Source organism: Papio anubis, chromosome 9, assembly GCF_008728515.1.
Source record: "Papio anubis isolate 15944 chromosome 9, Panubis1.0, whole genome shotgun sequence".
In the NCBI taxonomy this organism is placed as follows: domain Eukaryota; kingdom Metazoa; phylum Chordata; class Mammalia; order Primates; family Cercopithecidae; genus Papio; species Papio anubis.
In genome coordinates, this window is record NC_044984.1 from 107,384,842 (window position 1) to 107,407,602 (window position 22,761).

Consider the following 22,761-nt stretch of genomic DNA (forward strand, 5'->3'; position numbering starts at 1 on the left):
GCCGAGGCACGGAGCCGTGTTTGTCATAGGCCCCTAACTGCCTGGGGGACCCAGGCCCTGTGGCCAGCACAGCAGGGTGCCCTGAAGCCCAGAGTGGGGTGTGTTCTGCTCCGGGCCACCAGCCTGAGGCCCAGCCTCTCTCCCAGGCTGAAGAAACTCCAGCCCCTTCTTAGACCCATTGTTCTGGCTGAAAATCTAGGCCATGGCCACTGCGGAGGAGAAGGAGCATTTCCACCACTGCTCCCTTGGAAATCTTGAGATCGAAGTCCAGGCAGGTCACCAGGGAACCAGCTGCCCACCCCCTCGGCCTGGTCCGCGGCCAGCCTGGGCCGGAGAGGCGGACGGATGGGCAGGCGGGCAGCGGCGGGCGCTGCAGGGTGCAGGGCCCAGCGGGGAGGACAGCAGCTGCCCTAATTACTCCCGCTCTCCAGGTTCCAATCTTGTTTCAAAAGGACTCCAGGGACACAGCCTTTAATAACTACCAGTAAACAGGCAGGAAAATCGATACCTGGTAAATAGAGCCCTGGAGAGAGGGAGGCCTGGGCTAGCTGGCCCTGACGAGCTCCCAGAGTCCTTTGCTGCAGAGCTGGCCAATGTTGACGTTGAGAATCCTCCTCCCGGCCTGAGGGTCCTCCCCAACGCTTGGCCTCCACCCTGGGGGCTGCTTGGTCTCCAATCGCCACTCCCTCTCCATCAAGCCCAAAGTTTCCTCTTTCCCACTCCTCCAAGTGCCAAGTAGGTTGCCCGTCTCGGTTGCAGATGCCTTCTTTGTACCAGCCTTTGTGCCTGGTGCTCGAAACATAGTTGTGTATTTGACCTAGTAGTCTTTGTCCTCCCAAAAATCATCTACCAATGAGAATGACTAAGAACAAAAACAAATAATGACAGTGTGAGGACAGACACGCAATAAAAGATTGCTGCGTTTGCCAACTATAGCAACAGAACAGAGAAGCCCGTGTTGGAGGAGATGAGCACATGGAGGGCTTTGTTGGGTAAATAGGAGTTCGCCAAGTGAACAAGGGCTGGGGGAGGATGAGTGTGGGTAACATACGTAATATCAGCCATTGTAGCTATATTCATTGAGTGCTTACTAAATGCTAAGTGTTCTGCTAAGCATCTTTGCCTATGCATTATCTAATTTTGTTCCCCCAGTAATTCTTTGGGGTAGATATTAATACCCCCATTTTATAGATAAGGACACTATGTGTGGTGCCAGCCAGTTTTTGCACAAGACCTGAGAGATTTTTTTTTTTTCTTTTTTTTTCGAGACAGAGTCTCGCTTTGCTGCCCAGGCTGGAGTGCAATAGCGCAGTCTCAGCTCACTGCAACCTCTGCCTCCCAGGTTCAAGCGATTCTCATGCCTCAGCCTCCTGAGTAACTGGGATTACAGGCATGTACCACCACGCCTGGCTAATGTTTGTAGTTTTTAGTAGAGATGGGGAGTTTCACCATGTGGGCCAGACTGGTCTCGAATTCCTGACCTCAGTTGACCCACCTGCCTCAGCTTCCCAAAGTGTTGGGATTACAGGAGTGAGCCACCGCACCTGGCTCGACCTGACAGACTTCTGAGTTGTTTGAATCACTTCACTCTGCACCTCCTATCCTGGCCCCTCCCCTGCCGAGCTCAGGACTTGGCACACAGGGGAAGTTAAATAAGGCGGGTTCCCATTGCTTCCCTTCCTATCCTGCACATTTTTCAGGTCATACACTGCCTTCCCCTCACCAGGAGCTCCATGGTGGTACTTCATGCACATCAGCCTTGAAGATCAGTCACCACAACCCCTCAGTTTGCAGGTGGGGAAACCGAGACCCTAAGAGGGGAAGACCAGCACATAAGAGCAGGTGGGAGCAGGATCCAGGGTTTTCTCTCTAACGCATCCCCTCCCGGGCCTGCTGTGGAGGAAGCCCCATCACCAGGGAAGAAATCAATCTGCACACACTCAATTAAAATGATAAATCAGGCATCAGAGTGAGGCTGCCCCAGAGGTGCAGGGGAAGTTTGTGTCTGATTGGCTGGAACATGATAGGCCCCAGGGACCTTATTTCCTGGGGCTGGGCTGCCAGTCCAACCTCTCCACCTCTTCAACCCCGCCCCTCTCATATCAACAGCCATAGCTCCATGCCTCGATTTCTCCAGCTGTCGGGGCCTGTCCAGTTGGCAGGGCACACGGCTAGTCTGTAGCCCTTGTGAGTCTAACAGAGGAGAGGGCAGAGGACAAGCTCTTTCAGCCCTGAGTAGGGACACACCAGTGCGGAACAGTCTGAGTTCCCCTATCCGATTGCAGATCCCTGGGCCAGGCACCCGAGGAAGATGCCAATTAACAATGGAAACGCCTTCTAGGTATTGAGGGCCTACTGTGTGCAAGGACTGTGCCAGGTGCTGGGAGTACAAGAGTGAGCAAAGCAGACAAGATCCCTGACTTCGCGGCTGACAGCCTAGAGTAAGGATACGCAGTGTAAAGAATGCATGCAGATTAATACATCTTGCCTGGCTCAGTGGCTCACACCTGTAATCCCAGCACTTTGGGAGGCTGAGGCAACTGGATCACCTGAGGTCAGGAGTTCAAGACCAGCCTGGCCAACATGGTGAAACCCCATCTCTACTAAAAATGCAAAAAAAATAGCTGGGTGAGACATACCTGTAATCCCAGCTACTCGGGAGTCTGAGGCAGGAGAATCATTTGAACCTGGGAGGTGGAGGTTGCCGTGAGCCGAGATCACGCCACTGCACTCCAGACTGGATGACAGAGCAAGACTCTCTCTCTCTCTCTCTCTCTCCATATATATATGTATATATTCAGGTAATGCCAAGTGCCAGGGAGGAAAATAAAGCAAGCTCAGAGGACAGCAATAGGAGGGCTGCATTTTTAGATGTTTTAGATGTTTGAACACACACCTGTAAGAAAGAAGGGAGGAAACGATGAGAACATATGGGAATGGTGAGGTCATATTCCAGCCAGTGAGAAGGCCCTGAGGCTGGACAGTGCCTGGTGTATTTGAGGAACAGCAAGGAGGCCAGGGTGGCTGGAATGGAGTGAGTGACAGGGGGAGGTAGGCAATGTCAGAGGAGGACAGGACCCCACAATGTGGGGTTTCGTTGTAGGTCATGGCAAGGACTTTGGCTTTTACTCCAAGTGAGCAGAAGCCCGGGAGGATCTTGAGGAGAGGAAGGATGTGATCTGACTTGCATTGAGCAGGATCCCCCTGGCTGCGGTGTGGGAAATGGATTACAGAGGTAAGGGTAGTATCAGAGGCCAGTCATGAGTCTACTGCAATGGTCCAGGCAGGAGAGAGAACATGGCGTGGACTGGGTGGTGTGAGTGCAGTGGGGAGCAGTGGTCAGATGTGTGTGTGTTTGAAGGTGGAGATGACTGGATTTATGGACAGATTGGAGGTGGGGTATGAGGTAGGAAGTCAAGGATGAGACCAAGGTTTGGGGGTCCAAGGAAGAGCATCCGGAAGGGCGGGAGCTGCCAGGAATTGTGATGTGAAGACTTCGGGAGGAGCAGGTTTGGGGCAGGGGAGAGCAGAGCTGAGTTCAAGGTGTCTGTTAGACCTCTCCAGGGAAGGGTCATGAACCTGGCTCCCAGGGGAGAAGATGGGGCTGAAGATGGCAGATTTTGGAATCATCAGAGTACACACGGTATTTATCTCAATGGATCCTCTTAGCAACCCCACAAGCCACTGTTGTGATAGCTGGCAATGCAGCAGTCTTTTATTGCATGTCTGCTTGTGCCCATTTTCAAGATGAGAAAACTGGGGCCCAAAGATGTTGAGTTGCCTATGCACAGTCACAGAGCTGGAAAGTCAGAAAGTCAGGACTTGAAGTGAGGTCTGTCTGCCTCCCAGCCCTGGCGTCCCATCCAGACCCTCTGCGGCTGTTCTCACTCACTCCTCCCCTAAACCCTGTGTGAGAGGGAAGGGGTGGGTCATGGATGATCACCCCTCTTTTTGAGATGGGGCCACTGAGGCCTGGGGAGGTTAAAGGGACTTGCCCACAGTTGAGGAGCAGTCGAGCGTGCAGTGTTTCTGCAGGTGTGCCAAATGAACCCAGCAAAAGACTCACTTCATCAGTCCCAAGACACAGAGCGGGCTAAAGGCTCTGAGAAGTCCTGCAGCCTGGACCTTAGGTTATCTCTAGTTAGCCCGGAGTTTCCTGTGGAGCCTTGCTCTCAGGGGAGCACGCAGAGCTTTGGCAAACATGAAGCTGTGGTTGGGAGTAAAGCCTCAGTGCCCTCCTTTATGACAGGGGCCCACCTGGCAGTCAGCAGGTGTTTGTTGAAGGAAGTAACAAATGAAACAAACAGATGAATGAAAATAACAAATAAGCAAATGAAGGAATGGACCAATGCAGGGATGAGCACAAAGTGTGAATGAATTTTTTAAAAACTGCATCCATTTGTGACCTAATGAATTCATTCATTCATTCAACAAATATTGCTGGAGCACCTGCTGTGTGCAGGTGCTGGGGATACAGCAGTAAATAAAACAAAATCCTGACCTTGTGGCTATTACATGCTAGCGAGAGGGAGATGGACAGAAACCAACATAAATGGGTAGAATGTGAAGTATATCTGACGGAGAAAATGGAGCGGGGAAGGAGAGAGGGGAAAGTATGTGGGGGTGCACAGTTTTAAACAGGATGGTGGTAAATGAAGGAATGTCTGAATGCTTGAATACGAGAGTGGGCTGAAGATGGAGAATACATAAAGGTATCAATTTTTTAAAAAAAGCATAAGGGGCCTAGGGGCGGTGGCTCACACCTGTAATCCCAGCACTTTGCGAGGCCAAGGTGGGTGGATCACCTGAGGTCAGGAGTTCGAGACCAGCCTGGCCAACATGGCAAAACCCCATCTCTACTAAAAATACAAAAATTAGCCCAGCAAGGTGGTGCATGCCTGTAGTCCCAGCTACTCAGGAGGCTGAGGCAGAAAAATCGCTTGAACCTGGGAGGTGGAGATTGCATTGAGCCTAGATTGTGCCACTGTGTTCCAGCCTGGGTGACAGAGCAATACTCTTTGTCTGAAAAAAAAAAAAAAGTGGGGCCGGGCATGGTGGCTCACACCTGTCATCCCAGCACTTTGAGAGGCCAAGGCGGGACGATCGCTTGAGCCCAAGAGTTCAAGACTTAGCCTGGGCAACATAGGGAGACCCTCGTCTCTAAAAAAATAAAATAAAATAAAATAAAATAAAATAAATATAAAATAAAATAAAATAAAGTACAAAAGGATGACTGCAGGCAGGAATGAATGACCTAACAAAAGAATCATTGAATGAATGAATCATTGAATAAAGGAATATATGAATATGTGAACTAGGGCGTGGATAAATGAATGAACTAATGCAAGAATTGTTGAATGACTAAATGAACTAGTGCTTGAATTAATGAACGAAGGCATGAACAGATAGATGAATGAATCATTGAATGAGTGAGCGAACTATAAGGAAGGAGAGGACTGGATGGGGCCTCTGTGCATAGCCTTGGTCTCTGTCTATGCCTGCCCCACCTTATCTTACTGTGGTCTGAAGAACCCCCAAGCCCCCTTTGCCCTCCCTCGCACCATCCAGGGCCTGTGATAAACCCCCACTTCAGTGTCTGTCTTGGCCCTGGAGAGATGGAGGGTGGGGGAGCCCTCCACACCTTGCTGGTTTCCTACCTCAGGCTATCTTGGCACCCCCACCCCATTTGGTGGCTTTCCCACCCCTGTCCCTAATCTATTGACCACGCGCGCCTGCCCACCTCTCGCCCCAGTGCTATGTGCTGAACCCTTAGCCCCGGCCCCCCTCACCCTGGGTCCCGCCTGTCCTGACCCTCCAGCCTGTACTGAACCTCATGCCTGGGTCTTGACCTCCTTCCTCTCCGTGCATGTATTGACCCTCTCCCCAACTCTGGATGGACCCATTGGAGGCCTGTGCCGCCCACCCCTGCCTTGCTGTGGCCCGCCCTTCCAGCTGCGCAGACCAGCGCTCGGCGTCCCCACCCCTGACCGAGCCGCCCGCCCGCTGTGCTGACGCCCCCTCCTCATTTCGAGTACAGGCACCATGCGGCCCGTGCGGCGCAACTTCTACGACCCGTCGTCGGCGCCGGGCAAGGGCATCGTGTGGGAGTGGGAGAACGACGGCGGTGCATGGACGGCCTACGACATGGACATCTGCATCACCATCCAGAACGCCTACGAGAAGCAGCACCCGTGGCTCGACCTCTCGTCGCTGGGCTTCTGCTACCTCATCTACTTCAACAGCATGTCGCAGATGAACCGCCAGACGCGCCGGCGCCGCCGCCTGCGCCGCCGCCTGGACCTCGCCTACCCGCTCACCGTGGGCTCCATCCCTAAGTCGCAGTCGTGGCCCGTGGGCGCCAGCTCGGGCCAGCCCTGCTCCTGCCAGCAGTGCCTGCTGGTCAACAGCACGCGCGCCGCCTCCAACGCCATCCTGGCCTCGCAGCGCCGCAAGGCACCCCCCGCGCCCCCGCTGCCTCTGCCGCCGCCGCCGCCCCCTGGAGGGCCTCCAGGTGCGCTCGCCGTGCGACCCAGCGCCACCTTCGCAGGCGCCGCGCTCTGGGCAGCGCCCGTCACCGGCCCCGCCGAGTCCGCGCCGCCTCCCGGGGCGCCCCCACGGAGCCCGAGCGCCCCCGGCGGCGCGCCCACCCCGGGGCAGAACAACCTCAACCGGCCCGGGCCCCAGCGCACCACCAGCGTGAGCGCGCGCGCCTCCATCCCGCCGGGGTAAGACGGGGCCCAGGGGGAGGGGGCCTCTGTGTCGTCCGCAGGCAAGGACGAAGCCCGGGGGTGGTTGGCCACTAGGGCAGGAGCAAAGATTGCAATAATATTAATGACGGTAAGTAATATCCAGCATCCACTAAATGTTCATTTTGTGCCAAGCATCAACTAAGCACCTTTACATGTTCCCGCGCATCTATCTCCATGCATAAGGACCCTATGAGGTAGGTACCGTCATCACCTCCTGTTCACAGACAGGAACTAACTCCCCCAAGATCAGACAATTCACAAGTGATGGGGCCATAATAGCAACATCAGCAATGGTGCGTGTTCCATGTTTATTATTTGCTAAATTCGTTATATGTATCACCTCGTTTATTCCGCCAAACGGTTCTACCATGTGCATATTCCAGATGGGGAAGCCGAGGCTGGGAGAGCTATGGTGCCTTCTCAGGGTCGCCGGGGAAGGGTAGACCTTGGAGTCCAGACCTGTCCGATTCCAAAGTCTGTGCTGTGTTGTCTTAGGATTTTTAGAGGGCTTCAGAGTCAAGCTGTCCTTGTCCCAGTCCATGCCCACCTCACATGGTGGCTCGAGCAAGCATCAGCTGCTTGTCCAAAGTATTTCCCCATAGGCTGCACCTGAAATACCACAGTTACTCTGGGTTAATACTATGGTTTGCACACTGGGCTCCAGGGACTCCTGGGGTGACCTGGAATCGTGGGGGTGGGGGAAAGCCAGGCAAACAAGAGTCTGCCTCTCTGCTCTTGTTTTAACGAGAGCAGCCCTTTTTGGAAACACTTTTATGAACTGGCTTTCCCAGCATGATTTTATTAAGGACGGGCACCCAGCTTGTATCAATTTTGCAAATTATTGGGTTAAGGTGTCCCAGGCCCCAGGATAGGGACCCAGTGAGCTGCTGTTGGGTGCCCACCCTGGACCCCAGATTCATTCCATTTGAGCAAAGAACCAAGGCTTGAGGGGTGGCAATGAGAGGAAAAATCAAAGACCTTGAACTTGGGAAAGACGAGGGGGATGTGGACTGTGGGCCACTAGAGGAAGAGAGGGCACCCAAAGCCAACTGTGCTTCAGTCACCATGGCATGGCCCGGGGAATTGATAATGATGGCCCGAGATCACCAAAGCTCAGATCTGGATGTGATCTTTGGGGTCACCGCATCCAGGTCACCCCTTTTATTATGGGCAAACAAGGCCTGGGAAAAGGAAAGGTCAGGACCCTGAACTAGGTGGCCCTATTCACCCTTTGTCCCTTTGGGAGTCTGACTTCCTGGGTTCAAATGCCCTCTTGGCCACTTCTTTTTTTTTTTTTTTTTTTTTTTTTTTTGAGATACAGTTTCACTCTGTTGCCCAGGCTGGAGTGCAGTGGCATAATCTCTGCTCACTGCAACCTCTGCCTCTGGGGTTCAAGCGATTCTCCTGACTCAGTCTTCTGAGTAGCGGGGACTACAGGTGCATACCACCATTCCTGGCTACTCTGTGTGTGTGTGTGTGTGTGTGTGTGTGTGTGTGTTAGTGGAGACGGGGCTTCACCATGTTTCCCAGGCATGTCTTGAACTCCTGACCTCATGTGATCCACCAACTTTGGCCTTCCAAATTGCTAGGATTATAGGCATGAGCCACCACGCCTGGTCCCCCTCTTGGCCACTTCTGAGCTGGGAGACCTGAGACGAGTCCCTCTCCTTCCTTGAGCCTCAGTTTCATCATCTGTCAAATGGGAGCAGATCTTCCCACCGTGTGAAAACGCTGTGTACCTGAACACAGCATCTACACTGGCAGTAGTTCAGGCGTGGCCGTTCGGACTTCTTTTGCTCTCCAGGAGGAGGGTTGGCATGGAGGGCGGGGAAGCTGTAATTTTCCAGGGACGCATCACAGCCAGCCACTACCACCTGCCTGCCTTACCCTTCCCTTCCCCTTTACCTCCTGGTCATTCCTCTCGGAGGAGAGTGCCATGGGGACACGCAGAGTTGTGTCCCGTGTGACTTCAGCCTGGGGCAGGCCCAGTGCCAACAGAGAGGAGACTTGAGGGGGTCAAAGAAGATCCCTTGGGGAAGCCTTGTCCAAAACTGCAGATAGACTCACCGAGATCTCAGGGAGATCTCAGGGGGCTGAAGTATCAGTTATGGCCCTATAAAGACAGCAGCTGGGCTCTGGCTGCCTTACAGAAAGAGGGGTTGGAGGTCCCAGAATGACAAGTAGAGTGGGTCCTAGAATGGCAAGCCAGAGAGACTGTGGGAGGGGACAGAACCAGGAAAATTCCAGGGACCTCTGCAGTAAGAATTTGAGAACCTTTTCTCTGGGTCAATTTCTTGTAACCCGCAAGAAGACTAGAAATCAGAAGGTTGTAGCCAGAATTTTCTTGGAACAGAAAGAATGGAATGGAATGGAATGGAACTAGAATATATTGGCATGTGTAATGCATAGTAAAAATAAGAATTGTTACATGTAGTCTGGGAACAGTGCCTCATGCCTGTAATCCCAGCACTTTGGGAGACCGAGGTGTGCAGATCACTTGAGTCCAGGAGTTCAAGACCAGCCTGGGCAACATAGCAAGACCTCATCTCTACAACAGTAACAAAAAATTAGCCAGGCAGGGAGGTGTGCTTGTAGTCCCAGTTACTCAGAAGGCTGGGGTGAGAGGATCACTTGAGCCCAGTAGGTCAAGGCTGCAGTGGCCTATGATCACACCAGTGCACTGCAGCATGAGAGACAAAGCAAGACGCTGTTTCCATAAAAAAAAAAAAAAAGTGTTCCATGAATATTTTGCATCATTTCTGCATACGTTTAATAGGTTGCGAGGTGAAATGAATTTCTCAGTCACTGATGAAATATTTGAGGTGGATGTAGTGGCTCACTTTGGGAGGCCAAGGTGGGTGGATCACTTGAGGCCAGGAGTTCGAGACCAGCATGGCCAACATGGTGAAACCACATCTCTACTAAAGATACAAAAATTAGCCGGGCATGGTTGTGCACGCCTGCAATCCCAGCTACTCGGGAGGCTGAGGTGGGAGGATTGCGTGAACCTAGGAGGTGGAGGTTGCAGTGAGCCGAGATCACGCCACTGCACTCCAGCCTGGGTGACAGAGTGAGACTCCGTCTCAAAAAAAAAATAAAAAAAAGAGATTTGAAAGCTACTGTTCTAGAGGAGGCTGAAAATTACTCAGTTTTCCTGGCCCAGTGTTAATTCTCCAAATATGTGCTGTGGGTGTGTATTCACAGAGCTGAACAAGACAGACAAGGCCTGTGTCCCCCAAGGGCACACAGACAGATGGGGAGACAGACCGACAGCAAGCAAAGAGTAAATGAAGACGGTCTCTGGATGAGACAGAAGTGCTGGGGAGGTAGTGGGACAGGGCGGTGTGGGAGTTCAGGGAAAAGCCCTCTGAGGAGGTGGCCAGATGCGAAGAACAGCTGACCCAGGCAGAGGGAACAGCACGAACAACTTCAAGGGGGCTCGAAGGGCGTGGTGTGTTCGGGGAAGGGCTAGAGGTGTGGGAAGGACTGGAGTGTGAGGCGCCAGGAAGAAGGGGAAGGGCACCCCAGGCAGGGCATTGCAGGTGCAAAGGGGCGGAGGTAAGAATGAATCCAGAAGGTTCTGGAGACCACCAGGGGATAGAGGCTCCCTTCTGGAACAGTGGGGGCAGAGATTTTTTTCCCAAATGGGGGTACAGGGCCAGGTTGGGTGGCCACAGGGAAGCCTGGGCTTGGTGCTGCCATCGGTTGGGGAGCTATAGAGTGTGCTTGAGCTCTAGAGGGCTGTAGTGAAAACAGTTTTATCTGTGTGGGTGCAGATTGTTAAACATGTCCTCCTCTGACCTGCCAGGGCTCTGTTGTCTCCAGCCACATGCCCCTCCCCCACAGCCGACATCATTTCTCCTGCCCCTCCCCTTGGGGACTGTTTCTGACCCTCCCTGAGCCCAGACATTGGCCTGGAAAACAGGAGATGTGGGGTGGGGGAAACGTCGCAAGAACTCCCTCATCCCTCCCTACCCACGCAGATTCTGCCCAGCCTCACTCTAGCCCCTCTAACTGACCCTCTCCAGCCAGACAAGCCTGGCTCAAAGTCCCCAACCCTCCATCTCCAAGAAACCCCCCCAGAAAAATCCGTCTGGGTCTCAAGACCCGTGGAGCCTGTTGCTGGGGAAAGGGAGTAGGAGGAAGGAAGATGGGGGTGGCAGACCCTGGCTTCCCCTGCCTAAAGCTTTCCATTGCTGAGGTAGCTGAGGTCCAAGTGCAGCCTGTGAGGGGAAACGGATGGAGGTGGGGGGTCTCTGAGGAACCAGGCAGACAGTTCTACCCACTGTCACCCTCGTCCCCAAACCACCTCCCAGCCCTCCCCACCCTGGTCTCTTTGTTTCTATGTCTTTGTTTTTTGTTTTTAGAGACAGAGCTTCGCTCTGTTGCTCGGGCTGGAGTGCAGTGGCACAATCATAGCTCCCTGCAGCCTCAAACTCCTGGGCTCAAGAAATCCTCCCAACTCAGCCTCCGAAGTAGGTGGGACCACAGGCACACACCATCACAGCCAGCTAATTTTTAAAAATTTTTTGTAGGGACAGGATCTCACTATGTTGCCCAGGCTGATCTCAAACTCCTGGCCTCAAGCATCTGCCCACCTCAGCCTCTAAAAGTGCTGGTAATTATAGGCGTGAGCCACAGCACCTGGCCTGTCTCTATGATTTTAAGTCTGTATTAGTTTCTTAGGGCAGCGGTAACAAGGTAACAGCTTAAACCACAGAAATGTATTCTCTTTCACATTCTTTTTTTTTTTTTTTTTTTTTGAGACGGAGTCTCGCTCTGTCACCTAGGCTGGAGTGCAGTGGCTGGATCTCAGCTCACTGCAAGCTCCGCCTCCCGGGTTCACGCCATTCTCCTGCCTCAGCCTCCCAAGTGGCTGGGGCTACAGGCGCCCGCCACCTCACCCGGCTAGTTTTTTTGTATTTTTTTTTAGTAGAGACGGGGTTTCACCCTGTTCGCCAGGATGGTCTCGATCTCCTGACCTCGTGATCCGCCCATCTCGGCCTCCCAAAGTGCTGGGATTACAGGCTTGAGCCTCCGCGCCCGGCCTCTTTCACATTCTTGAGACTAGAAGTCCAAGATCACGGTGTCGCAGGGTTGGTTGTTTCTGAGGCCTCTCTCCTGGGCTTGTAGATGGCATCTTCTACCTGTGTCCTCATGTGGTCTTCCCTCTGTACCTGGCTGTGTCTTAATCTTCTCTTCTTAGAAGGACACCAGTCCTACTGGATTAGGGCCCACCCTAGTGACCTCATTTTAACTTAATGACCTCTTTAAAAACCCCGTCTCTGAATACAGTCACATTCTGAGGTCCTGAGGCTTACGGTTTCAACACATGACTTCTGTGGGACACGGTTCAGCCCATAACAATGTCTCTGTGTGTCTCTTCTTTTATAATTTGCCAATACTTTTTTTTTTTTTTTTTTCCCAAGACAGAGTCTTGCTCTGTTACCCAGGTTGGAGTGCAATGGTGCAATCTCAGCTCACTGCAACCTCCACATCCCAGGTTCAAGTGATTCTCCTGCCTCAGCCTCCCAAGTAATGGAGATTACAGACAGCTGCCACCACAGCCGGATAATTTTTGTGTTTTTAGTAGAGAAGGAGTTTTGCCATGTTGGCTAGGCTGGTCTCGAACTCCTGACCTCAAGTGATCCACCCACATCAGCCTCCCAAAGTGCTGGGATTACAGGCATGAGCCACTGCGCCCGGCCAATTTGGCAATAATTTTTTTTTTTTTTTTTTTTTGTGGAAACGGAGTCTCGCTCTGTTGCCCAGACTGGAGTGCAATGGCTGGATCTCAGCTCACTGCAAGCTCCGCCTCTCGGGTTCACGCCATTCTCCTGCAATTTGGCAATAATTTTAATGGCAAAAACCGCCATTTTTTTTGCACCAAACAATATCTATGTGTATCTTGGCCTCTTTCAGTCTTTCCATATCTCTTTGTAGCTCTGTGTCTCTCTCTCTGTCTCTGTCTTCCACCTCTTCCTCTCAGTCAATCCCTTCCCTTCCCTGGCTTCCTTCTGTCCGCCCTCCTTCTCTTCCCTCCTTGACCCAGACAGATCCAGAGCCCTTTACAGGTTGGGTGACCTTGGACCCACTTGAGGCTTGGCTTCTCTAGCCTCAGTTTCCCCATCTGTCAGAGCTAAAACCACCACCTCTCACACAGGCAGACTCAGCAAGGATCAGCATGCAAGGGAGGTGTGAATTCTGCAGAGATCTCCAATGTCATTCTCACCTCCATCCTCATCTCAGCCCTGGATGGATAACAGGGAAGGAGGCCCAGAGAGGGGGATTGACTCGTCTAGGGTCACATAGCCAGTGGGGGCAGAGCATCCACCTGGCCAGGGTTTTTTCCACTTGCCCCTGTAACAGACAGGGCGGGGAGCCAGCTGGCAGCCTGGGCCTGGGGGACCTGCGGGGGTGGGGAAGATCCACCCTGTCCCCTGAGGGGTCAGTGTCCAGTGTGTTGGAACACAGCTGTGGAGCAGAGGAACCACACTCAGAGTTTCCACCCCACGTGGTGGGTGGGAGGACAGGGATAGCTGCGGGCCTGTTTCCATTTATCGAGCGCTCCCTATGTCCCCGGCTCTCAATTTCATGCCTTTTTTTGTGTGTATGAGACAGGGTCTGACTCCGTCACCCAGGCTGGAGTGCAGTGGCGCAATTATAGCTCACTGCAACCTCGACCTCCTGGGCTCAAGCAGTCCTCCCACCTCAGCCTCCTAAGTAGGTGAGACTAAAGGTGTGCACCACCATGCCCGGCTAATTTTTAATTTTTGTAGAGATGGGCGTCTCACTATGTTGCCCAGGCTGGTCTCAAATTTCTAGGCTCAAGCGATCCTCTTGCCTTGGCCTCCTAAAGCGCTGGGATTACTGGCATGAGCCACTGTGCCTGGCCGTTTACAGGCATGTCTCTCTTAATTCTCACAGATACTCAATGTGGCAGGTTCTATAATCCCCATTTTTCAAATGAGGAAACTGAGGCTCCAAAAGACTGAGACATTTGTACAAGGTAACACAATTAGGACTCAGATTCAGAAACCCAAGCTGACTCGTGTATTGGGGATGCCCCATCTCCAGCCAGCCTGTGCTGTTTTGGATCGTGGTCCCAGAAGCCCTGCCCTGATTCCTGTGTGACCCTGCCTGAGCTCATCTGCCTCTCTGGTCTTCAGTTTTTGCACCTGTGAAATGGGACTGGCAACACAGGCCCGCATAGTCCATCATGAAGCCAGATGTCAGGCTTGGATTTCTTAGGCCCGCACCCTTTTGTTTTGTTTTGTTTTGTTTTGTTTTATGGAGTCTCACTCTGTTGTCTACGCTGGAGTGCAGTGGCAAGATCTCCACTCATTGCAACCTCTGCCTCCCAGGCTCAAGCAATACTCCTACCTCAGCCTCCTGAGTATCTGGGACTACAGGCACGTGCCACCAACCCAGCTAATTTTTTACATTTTTTGTAGAGATGGGGTTTCATCATGTTTGCCAAGTTGGTCTCCAACTCCTGACCTCAAGCAATCCACCCACCTCAGCCTCCCAAAGTGCTGGGATTTCAGGCGTGAGCCACAGTGCCCAGCCAGGCCTGCACCCATTTAAATCCACCCTTGTCCCTCCCATCTCTATCAGATTTGTACAACATTGCCAAGCTGATCATTGCTAAAGAAATGTCATTTAAGTTTCCATATCTTTGGTTCTTAGTTGAGCCTGAGAACTTTTTCCTGTTTACTGGCCATGAGTGGTTCCTTCTTTTGCCAATTACTTGTGTATTTCTTTGGCTTATCCTTCTCTGGAGCTGTTTATTGCTTCCTTATTAATTTGCAAGTGTTCTTCCTGCATTAAGGGCATTAACCCTTTGTCGACCATCTTTTCTGTAGTTTGCTGTTTCTTTATAGCATATGTTCATCTGTTTTTTAATTAATTAATTCATATTTATTGAATAATTTCTGTGTGCCAGGCACTGTTTGGGGCCCTGGGGACACAGCAGTGAACTAAACAGACAATCCTTCCTCTCTTGGAGCTCACATTCTAGCGGGAGACGAACACAAAACAGAATAAATTAATTGTAGAATATGGTAGAAAGTAGTAACTGCTACAGAGGAAAAATATAGGAGAGAAAGGACGTAGGGAGTGATGAGAAGGAAAGACCTCATGGAGAACGTAATACCTTCTTGAACAAAGATGGAAGGAAGTTAAAAAGCAAGGCATGGTCCAGGCACAGTGACTCACACCTGTAATCCCAGCATTTTGGGAGGCTAAGGTGGGAGGATCACTTGAGCCCAGAATTTGAGACCAGCCTGGACAACATAGTGAGACTCCATCTTTACACATTTTTTTAAAATTAGCTGGGTGTGGTGGTGCGCACCTGTAGTCCCAGCTACACAGGAGGCTGAAGTGGGAGGATCGCTTGAGCCCAGCAGGTCAAGGTTGCAATGAGCCAAGATCGCACCACTGCTCTCCAGCTGGTCTGAGAGGCAGAGCAAAACCCTGTCTCAAAAAACACAAAAAACGCAAAAGAACTGGGGGAAGAGCATTCCAGCATTCCAGACAGCAGAACAGTGTGTGCAAAGGCCCTGAGGCAGAGTGGGCCTGGGGTGCCTGAGAAGGCCGGTATGGTTGGAGAGGCTCAGGGCAATCGGTGGGAAAGAAGTCAGAGAGGAAAAGGCGCCAAGTCACACACAGGGCCTGGAAGGTTGCGGTGAGGACTTCGGCTTTTGCTCTTCATGAGAAGGGAACCAGCAGGGCTGTGCGTTGGGAGAGATGGGTGTGACTGTTTTAACAGGCTTACTCTGAATGTTGAGCATAGACCGCAGCGGGGCTAAAGCAGGAGCCCAGGGGCAAAGGGACTTTGTTGTGGTGGGTGTGCTTTAGGGTATTCCTTCCTTTTTGTGTTTTCTTTTTTCTTTAAATTTCTTGCAGTGATTTTATGCTTTTATTTAAAATAGTCCACATTTTCTTTCTCCAGATCTTCCACAAGTATTACATTTCAGGGGTCTGAAAATGTTAAAGTACTGACAGGTACTCTGTGAAGTCAAGGACCCCACCAGGCCCCTGGCTGCCCACCCTCCCCCACTTTCCTGCCCCGCTAGCCACTGGTGTGCAGTGACTGTCACCCCGCCTCACCGCTGCCACAAGGTCAAACCAAACACTCCCCCCACCTGAAGCACTTCCTGCCCTGCTCCCTGGGAGACCAAACCACACACACTCCTGTCTGCACGTGGCTGCCCCGGGGCGTGGGAACAGCTGGTCCTGCCCTCCCCTCCCCTACCTGACCGGTCCTCCCTGCCCCCAACCATCTCCTCCACGTTCCTTCCCCTACAGAGAGCTGGGCAGGCGGGAGGACCAGGAGGGTGGAAAAGAGTGACCCCCACAGCCCCCATACCTCTAGATAAATCTGAACCTCCAATACCACTCACCCCTCAAAATGTCTCCCGAGGGGACTTTTACTTCCTTTAATCTCTAGAAGATGGATAGGGACAGAGGTAAGGGGTCCCATTTCACAGAGGGGACACTGAAGCCCAGAGAAGCTCAGAGGTTTGTCTAGGAAGACAGAGGTGCTGGGGTAAGGAAAGGGGAAGTGAGGACCCCAGACAGAGGCTGAGGAGGACTCCATGGGTACTGGGCTTGCGGTGACGTCCTTCAAGTCTCTGCAGTGGGGGTGGCGGCGGGGACTTGGCCCCAGGCTGTGTTCTCCAGGACTATGTGGGGAGGAGCGTAGAGGCAGCTACAAGGCAGAGACAGCCCTAAAAGTGGGGAAAGGTGACAGGCTCACACCCCTAGAAAGGAGAAAAGGGGAGGCTGGGGGGTCCCCAAAGCACCAATCAACTCCCTTCTCCCCATAATGCAACATCCTCACTTCTGCCCCTTCCTCACCCACTTGGACCCAAATGACTGAGTCATGAGCCTCCTGGGGCTCTTTGGGGGCTGCTGGATAAGTGTGAGGTATCCTGAAGGGGCCAAGGCCAGTGGGGGGCCTGGAAACTATCATCAGAGAAATAACAAGTCTAGGCCTGCTGGGGGTGGGAGGGGAGAGATAAGGAGACCAGACTTTGGAGGGAGAGGACTTGGCTGCCCTAAAGGGAGGGCCAGTTGTCAGTGTGGTCTCCTGTGTTTTGGGGTCCTGGGACAGAGAGAGGTGACCAAAGCAGTCCAATGGATCCACTTAGACAGCCCTGATCTACCCTGCCCAGGCCTGAGCCAGTTCCAGGATCCAGGTCAAAGACTTCAGCCCAGAGAGCACAGAGGGCTCTCAAGGCTGGCTCAATTCCAGATGGCTCCACAGACCAACCTCGTGGGGTCATCCCTGGCCCCTGACTCGGAAACTCCAGGACCTGGTGCAAGCTGCACCACAGACCAGCTGGGTGACCTTAGTGAAGTCATTTCCCTTCTCTGGGCTTCAGTCCCATCATCTGCAAAATAAATGACAAATAGAGTTCATCACATGTGCCATCTCTGCTCCAGTGGCAGTGACTTCCCAAAGCACTGTGTTGAGGAGGATTCTGAAGTTGCATCTTGGCTTAGTGGTAAGGCATGCTGGAATTGATTAGTAATGCCTGCCGTGGGTGCTAGGAGGACAGTAGTGGTATGCACTCATATATTTGACATTCCTGCTCTAACTTTGTCTGGCAGAAGAGGCAGGGGTGGACCAGATCACACAGGGCCAGGTCATGCTTAAAGAGGGATAGCATTAGGAGATATACCTAACGTAAATGACGAGTTAATGGGTGCAGCACACCAACATGGCACATGTATACATATGTAACAAACATGTACCTTAGAACATAAAGTATAATAAATTTAAAAAAAAAAAAGACTTTATAATGTCAGGTTATGAGTAGTGCTATGAAAAAAAAAAAACTAAGTAAGGTAAGGACAAAGATGGGCTTTTTAAAAATAAAGTGGTTGGGCCAGGCGCGGTGGCTCACACCTGTAATCCCAGAACTTTGGGAGGCCGAGACGGGCGGATCACGAGGTCAGGAAATCGAGACCATCCTGGCTAACACTGTGAAACCCCGTCTCTACTAAAAATACAAAAAAAATTAGCCGGGCATGGTGGCGGGCGCCTGTAGTCCCAGCTACTCGGGAGGCTGAGGCAGGAGAATGGCATGAACCTGGGAGGTAGAGCTTGCAGTGAGCTAAGATTGTGCCACTGCACTCCAGCCTGGGAGACAGAGTGAGACTCCATCTCAAATTAATTAATTAATTAATTAATTAATTACTTAAATAAAGTGGTTGGGGCCAGGCACAGTGGCTTATGCCTGTAAACCCAGCACTTTGGGAGGTCGAGGAGGGAGGACTACTTGAGCCCAGGAGTTCAAGTCCAGACCAGCCTAGGCGACATAGTGAGGCCCTGTCTCCACAAAAGGTTTGTTGTTGTTGTTGTTGTTGTTGTTTAAGCTGGGTGTGGTGGTGTGTGCCAGTAGTCCCAGCTACTCAAGAGGCTGAGGTGGGAAGATCGCTGAGCCCAGGAGTTCAAGACTGCAGTGAGCAATGGTTAAGCCATTGCACTCTAGCCAGGGCAACAGAGCAAGATCTTGTCTATAAATAAATAACTAAATAAAGTGGTCGGGAAGGTGTCTCAGATAAGCTGACATTTGAGCAGAGACCTCTGCTAAGTGACAAAGTGTGCCATGAGGATATCTGGGAAGAGCACCTCGGGAAAGGGTCAGCAAGTGCAAAGACCAGACAGCAAAGGGGTGGGAATGTGCCTGGCATGCTTGAGAAAGAGCAGAGAGACCAGGGTGGCTCGAGTGGGGTGGGAGAGGGGTGAACACACAGGAAATGAGGTTCAGAGGGTAGATGGGGGCCAGATCAGGAGGCCAGGTATTACCATGAGCAAAGTGGGAGCTGCAGGGGGAGTGAGAGCAGAGGACAGACGGGATCTGATTCGGGGCTGGGAAAGGCATAGGGGCTTGCATGGCGGTGGAGCCCAGACCTGCCTTCTGGTCAGAGCAGATTTTGGGGAGGGCCTGAGGGACTCCTCAGGTCCTGTGCCAGGCTGAGCCCACAAAAAGGCAGAGCTAGGGGTGAAGGCTGGCTCCCCTTCCGGGAGCAGCGGTCGCTTGTCCAGGCGGGAGGATGTTCTCACTGACTCGGAGGAAACAGCATGTCCCACATCAAAAGGGGGCCGGGCGGCTCCCACGCTCAGGGTTCGTGGGAACTCTGCTACCCTGGGTTCTCGCAGGAGGCCTGCAGATAGAGAGAGGCTGGCGACTACCTCGGGACTGTCCCCCAAGCTCACTGATGGGTAAATAAATAACAGCCCCACCGTGACACCCCCCTCACAGTGCTCTTCCCAGGAGCATGACTGACTTTTGTAATGTAGGGCTATGTGGTGGTTAAGGGGCTCCAGAAATTTTAGGGCAGCTGAGATCTAAATCCTTCCTTTCCTGGAGTACCCTCTGTCTAACTCCTAGGCCAAACATTCAGCAAGAGCAGGGTTACCCACTGGGCCAGACTTTGGGCATTATATAGACCTGGGGTAGCAAACTGGCTTTACTGATTTATAGAGGCTGCCTGGAGAGCTGTACTGAGGACCCTGCTAAGCTTGAGAGAGTGCTGTGATGGATTAGTGATGTCTGCCACAGGTAGGAGACCAACCAGTGGTGGTATGCATGCTAAATATTTTTCTTTCCACCCATTTTATGGGTAGCTCTAGAGAAAAAAAAAAGATACTTTCTTCTTGTGAGACAGAAAGGAAGAAAGAGGTGTGAGAGAGACCTAGACTTAACTGGTGTGTCTGCACTAGAGGTGCTTGAAGAATGGGCAGGGAAGAGGAGAAGCTTGAGGGAAATACCTCTATGCATTCCTGTAAAAGTATGGGGAGGGAGGAAGTTAGAGTGGTGAGAGCTGCCCACCTCAGGAAGGTCCTGGAGGATTATGACAGACCCTGAAAAGGGTCAAATGAATACTCAGCACCCCTTTTCATGGGCACCCCACCGCAGGGTGCCCAACAAGAAAATCAAGACACCTTCACTCTCATCCCTGTGCCAAATGATGAGCTTTACATGTTTTAACACACTTAACCTTCACAGGATTCTATATCCATTATAGATGGGGAAACCGAGGCACAGTGCTTTCTTCCCACCTCCACTGACCAGGTCCTGGGGGACCCAGGGTACCTGCCATCCCATCCTGCCTCCCTCAGGAGCTGTGTTCATTGACTTCAGTCATGCCACACCTCCTCAAGGGGCTCGATCCAGATGTCTGCTCCAGACCTCTCCACAGCCCTCAGAGGGGTCTGGGATGGGAGTCCTGGCCACATGATACTAGCCAGTATAGCTGAGCAGCCACTGAGTGGGTGCCTGTGCGCTGTACCTGTGTGCATGTGTGATTGTGCATCTGCGTGTGTACGGGTGTGGGCCTCCCAGGCTGAGTGTGTGTCAGTGTCGGGAGGTGTGGGTGAGAGCATGTGCGCGTGTGTCCTCGCGTGCAGTGAGTCAGCGTGTCCTCCTGCGCCCCCATGCATGATGTGAATCAGTACGCATGAGTACTTCCCCACAGGCAGTGCGGAATCATGTGTCTGTGTGTGGATGGCAGGCCGTTCTGCAGGCTGCAGCGTGCCGGGTGCGTGTGAGGGCTGAGCGCACCAAACTCTGGGTTTGCTGCCCACTTTACCCAGCTCTGTGCAGCTGGGGAGAGGGGCGGCAGTGACAGGTGCAGTACTGGTCTACATGAGCCCCCTCTCTTGTCCATGGAGTGTCCTTCCAGGGGAGAGCTGTGTGTGCTTCTGTGTGTATTTGTATGTCCCCATGTGTGCATGAGTCTCTGTAGGTGTGGGGAGGTGTTCCCTGGAATATGTGAGTGTGTGTGTATCTTAATCCATGTATGTTCGTGGGGGGTGTGCCCTGAAGTGTGCCTGTGTGTGTCCATGTATGTGTGCAGGGTGTGCATTCCCTGGTGTGTGCAGTGCATTCCCCAAGTAGACAGATGGGGAGGGAGGCTCCCTGATATGTGTGTCTGTGTGTGTGCATGTATCTGTGGTATACGTCCTGGGTTGTGTGTGTTTGTGTGTCTGTGTACTTAAACATGTGTGTGTAATGTGTCCCGGGGGGTATGATAAGTCTGTGTGATCTTCTCCACGTCTGTGTGTATATCTGGATCTGTGGATCTGTGTGGATGGTGTGTGCCCTGGGTGTATGTCTGTGTGTCTGCACCCACTGCAGCAGTACCCAAGCCTGCCAAGGGCACCATTTGCTTGAAGATGCTTTCTGGTGCCAACTGTGCCTGCCAAGGACAGGTGACCAGACAGCATTGGACAGGCTGTGACCTGAACAGGCATGTCAAGAGCCAAGGCGGCTGCTGCAGCTCCTTCTCCAGCTGTCACTGCTCCTAGCCCTTCCTGTCCCCTCTCATGGCACATCCCCCAAGGCCTTCAGGCTGCCCCCTGGATTTCAGAACACCCCTCTTCATCAGAACGTATCCAGCCAGGGTTCCATGCCCATCAACAGCAAGACACCAGTTTCCCTGCATAAACAAGTGCTGAAGCCAGGAGGACTCAGGCAGACACACCGTACACATCACCGCAAGCTCTCCTTTAGTCCTCCCAACGACTCTATAAGTGAGGTGTTAATATGCCTGTGTTACAGATAAGGTAACTGAGGATCAAGAAGTTAAATGACTTGTTCAATGTTGTCACTACAGCAGTTTTGTGGTTTCCTCTCTAAGATGGAGAGAAGTTACACCAGGACTTAGTGCCTGAGAAGCAGACAGGTGAAATTACTCGGCCAGGATTGCACAGCTGACAGTGATGATACCAATGGCTGTGCTTTTAGTATCTGTTAGGTACCAGGAACTGTGCTTGGCCCTTGACACATATAATTTCACGGAATTCTCACAGCAGTCAAAAAAAAAAAAAAAGGTACCATATTATCCCCATTTTACAGACCACCCCTTACAAGAGATGAGATTGACATGCTGTGTGGCGCCCAACTCATTAGTGGTTGCACTGAGATATGAAAGCAGCTCTGACTGACTCCAACAGCCAAAGCTCTTTTGAGGGCCAGGGGAAGAGTCAGGATACCTTTTCCTAGGGGCTCTTCATTTGAAGAGAGGATAGTACCTTGTCACAGAAACTGGCATCAGTAAATATTCCAGAAGAGAAAAAAAAAGTCATCACCAAATGCTTTTGAAAACCTGAATTTATCATTGTTAATGATATGTTCTTATGCAGGGCTTGTCAGAGCCTTTAATATGCTCAGATATGTTGTGAATTTCAGAGAGGGAGACAGTGACGTGTTCCTAACTTACTTGATTCCTGAATCCTTCTTTCCTGGAACATTTTATGGAGATTAATAATGCTACATCTAACAAGTTTTGAGAGATGCTAAAATAGTTACAACACTAGTAGTTGGGTTTCAGGCACAGCGGCCAATGAAAGGAGCCCTCAGAGCCAAAGCGCCCTCTCGAGGGAGGAGCCGGCTGTAGGGTAAGGAGGGGTCTGCACTAAAGTCTTAAGGGTGCATCCCACTGGAACCTGGGCCGAGGTCCTGGCCACCCCCGCCCCATAATAGGATGTCAGAGTAGAAAGAGAGTTTCCTGGAGGTCACTGCAGTTGGCAGAGAGAGGTACAAAGAGGCCAGGGTGTGTGCCCAGGAGCCAGAGACAGAAGGCAAGCCAGGTCCCCTGACGTGGTGTCGGGGGCTGGAGTCCAGCAGCGGCGTCTCCTCTTCTCCCCGCAGGGTCCCCGCGCTCCCAGTGAAGAACTTGAATGGTACTGGGCCAGTCCATCCGGCCCTGGCAGGTGAGGTCTGGCCCGGGGCGGGAAAGAAGGGCGGGGCCCACTAGGAGGCAGCCCCCCTGTCACCCGGTGACCCCGCCCCCGAGATGGGCCGGCGGGCGTGGCCCAGAGGAAACGCCCCTTCCACTGGGCCCAGGACACGGGGTGGGCGTGGCCCGCAGAAGGCCCTTCAGGGGCCTTCAAGCGGCTGAGTGGGTGTGGCCCAAGAGTGCAACCCTCCCACCCACAGGAGGGCCCCGGGATTCCCAGGGCCAATGGTCGGGGGTCTGGGCGAGGATGGCGCCC

At 52.4% G+C, this 22,761-nt stretch overlaps 1 protein-coding gene across 1 annotated transcript in view; it reads left to right on the top strand.

Moving 5' to 3' along the window:
- DTX1 (deltex E3 ubiquitin ligase 1) overlaps positions 1 to 22,761 on the top strand; it is a 42,136-nt gene that overhangs the window by 14,850 nt on the left and 4,525 nt on the right. The window contains exons 3-4 of the mRNA XM_017946227.3: positions 6,038 to 6,725; positions 22,418 to 22,479. Coding sequence (XP_017801716.1) covers positions 6,038 to 6,725; positions 22,418 to 22,479 — 750 coding nt within the window. The remainder of the gene's footprint in view (positions 1 to 6,037; positions 6,726 to 22,417; positions 22,480 to 22,761) is intronic.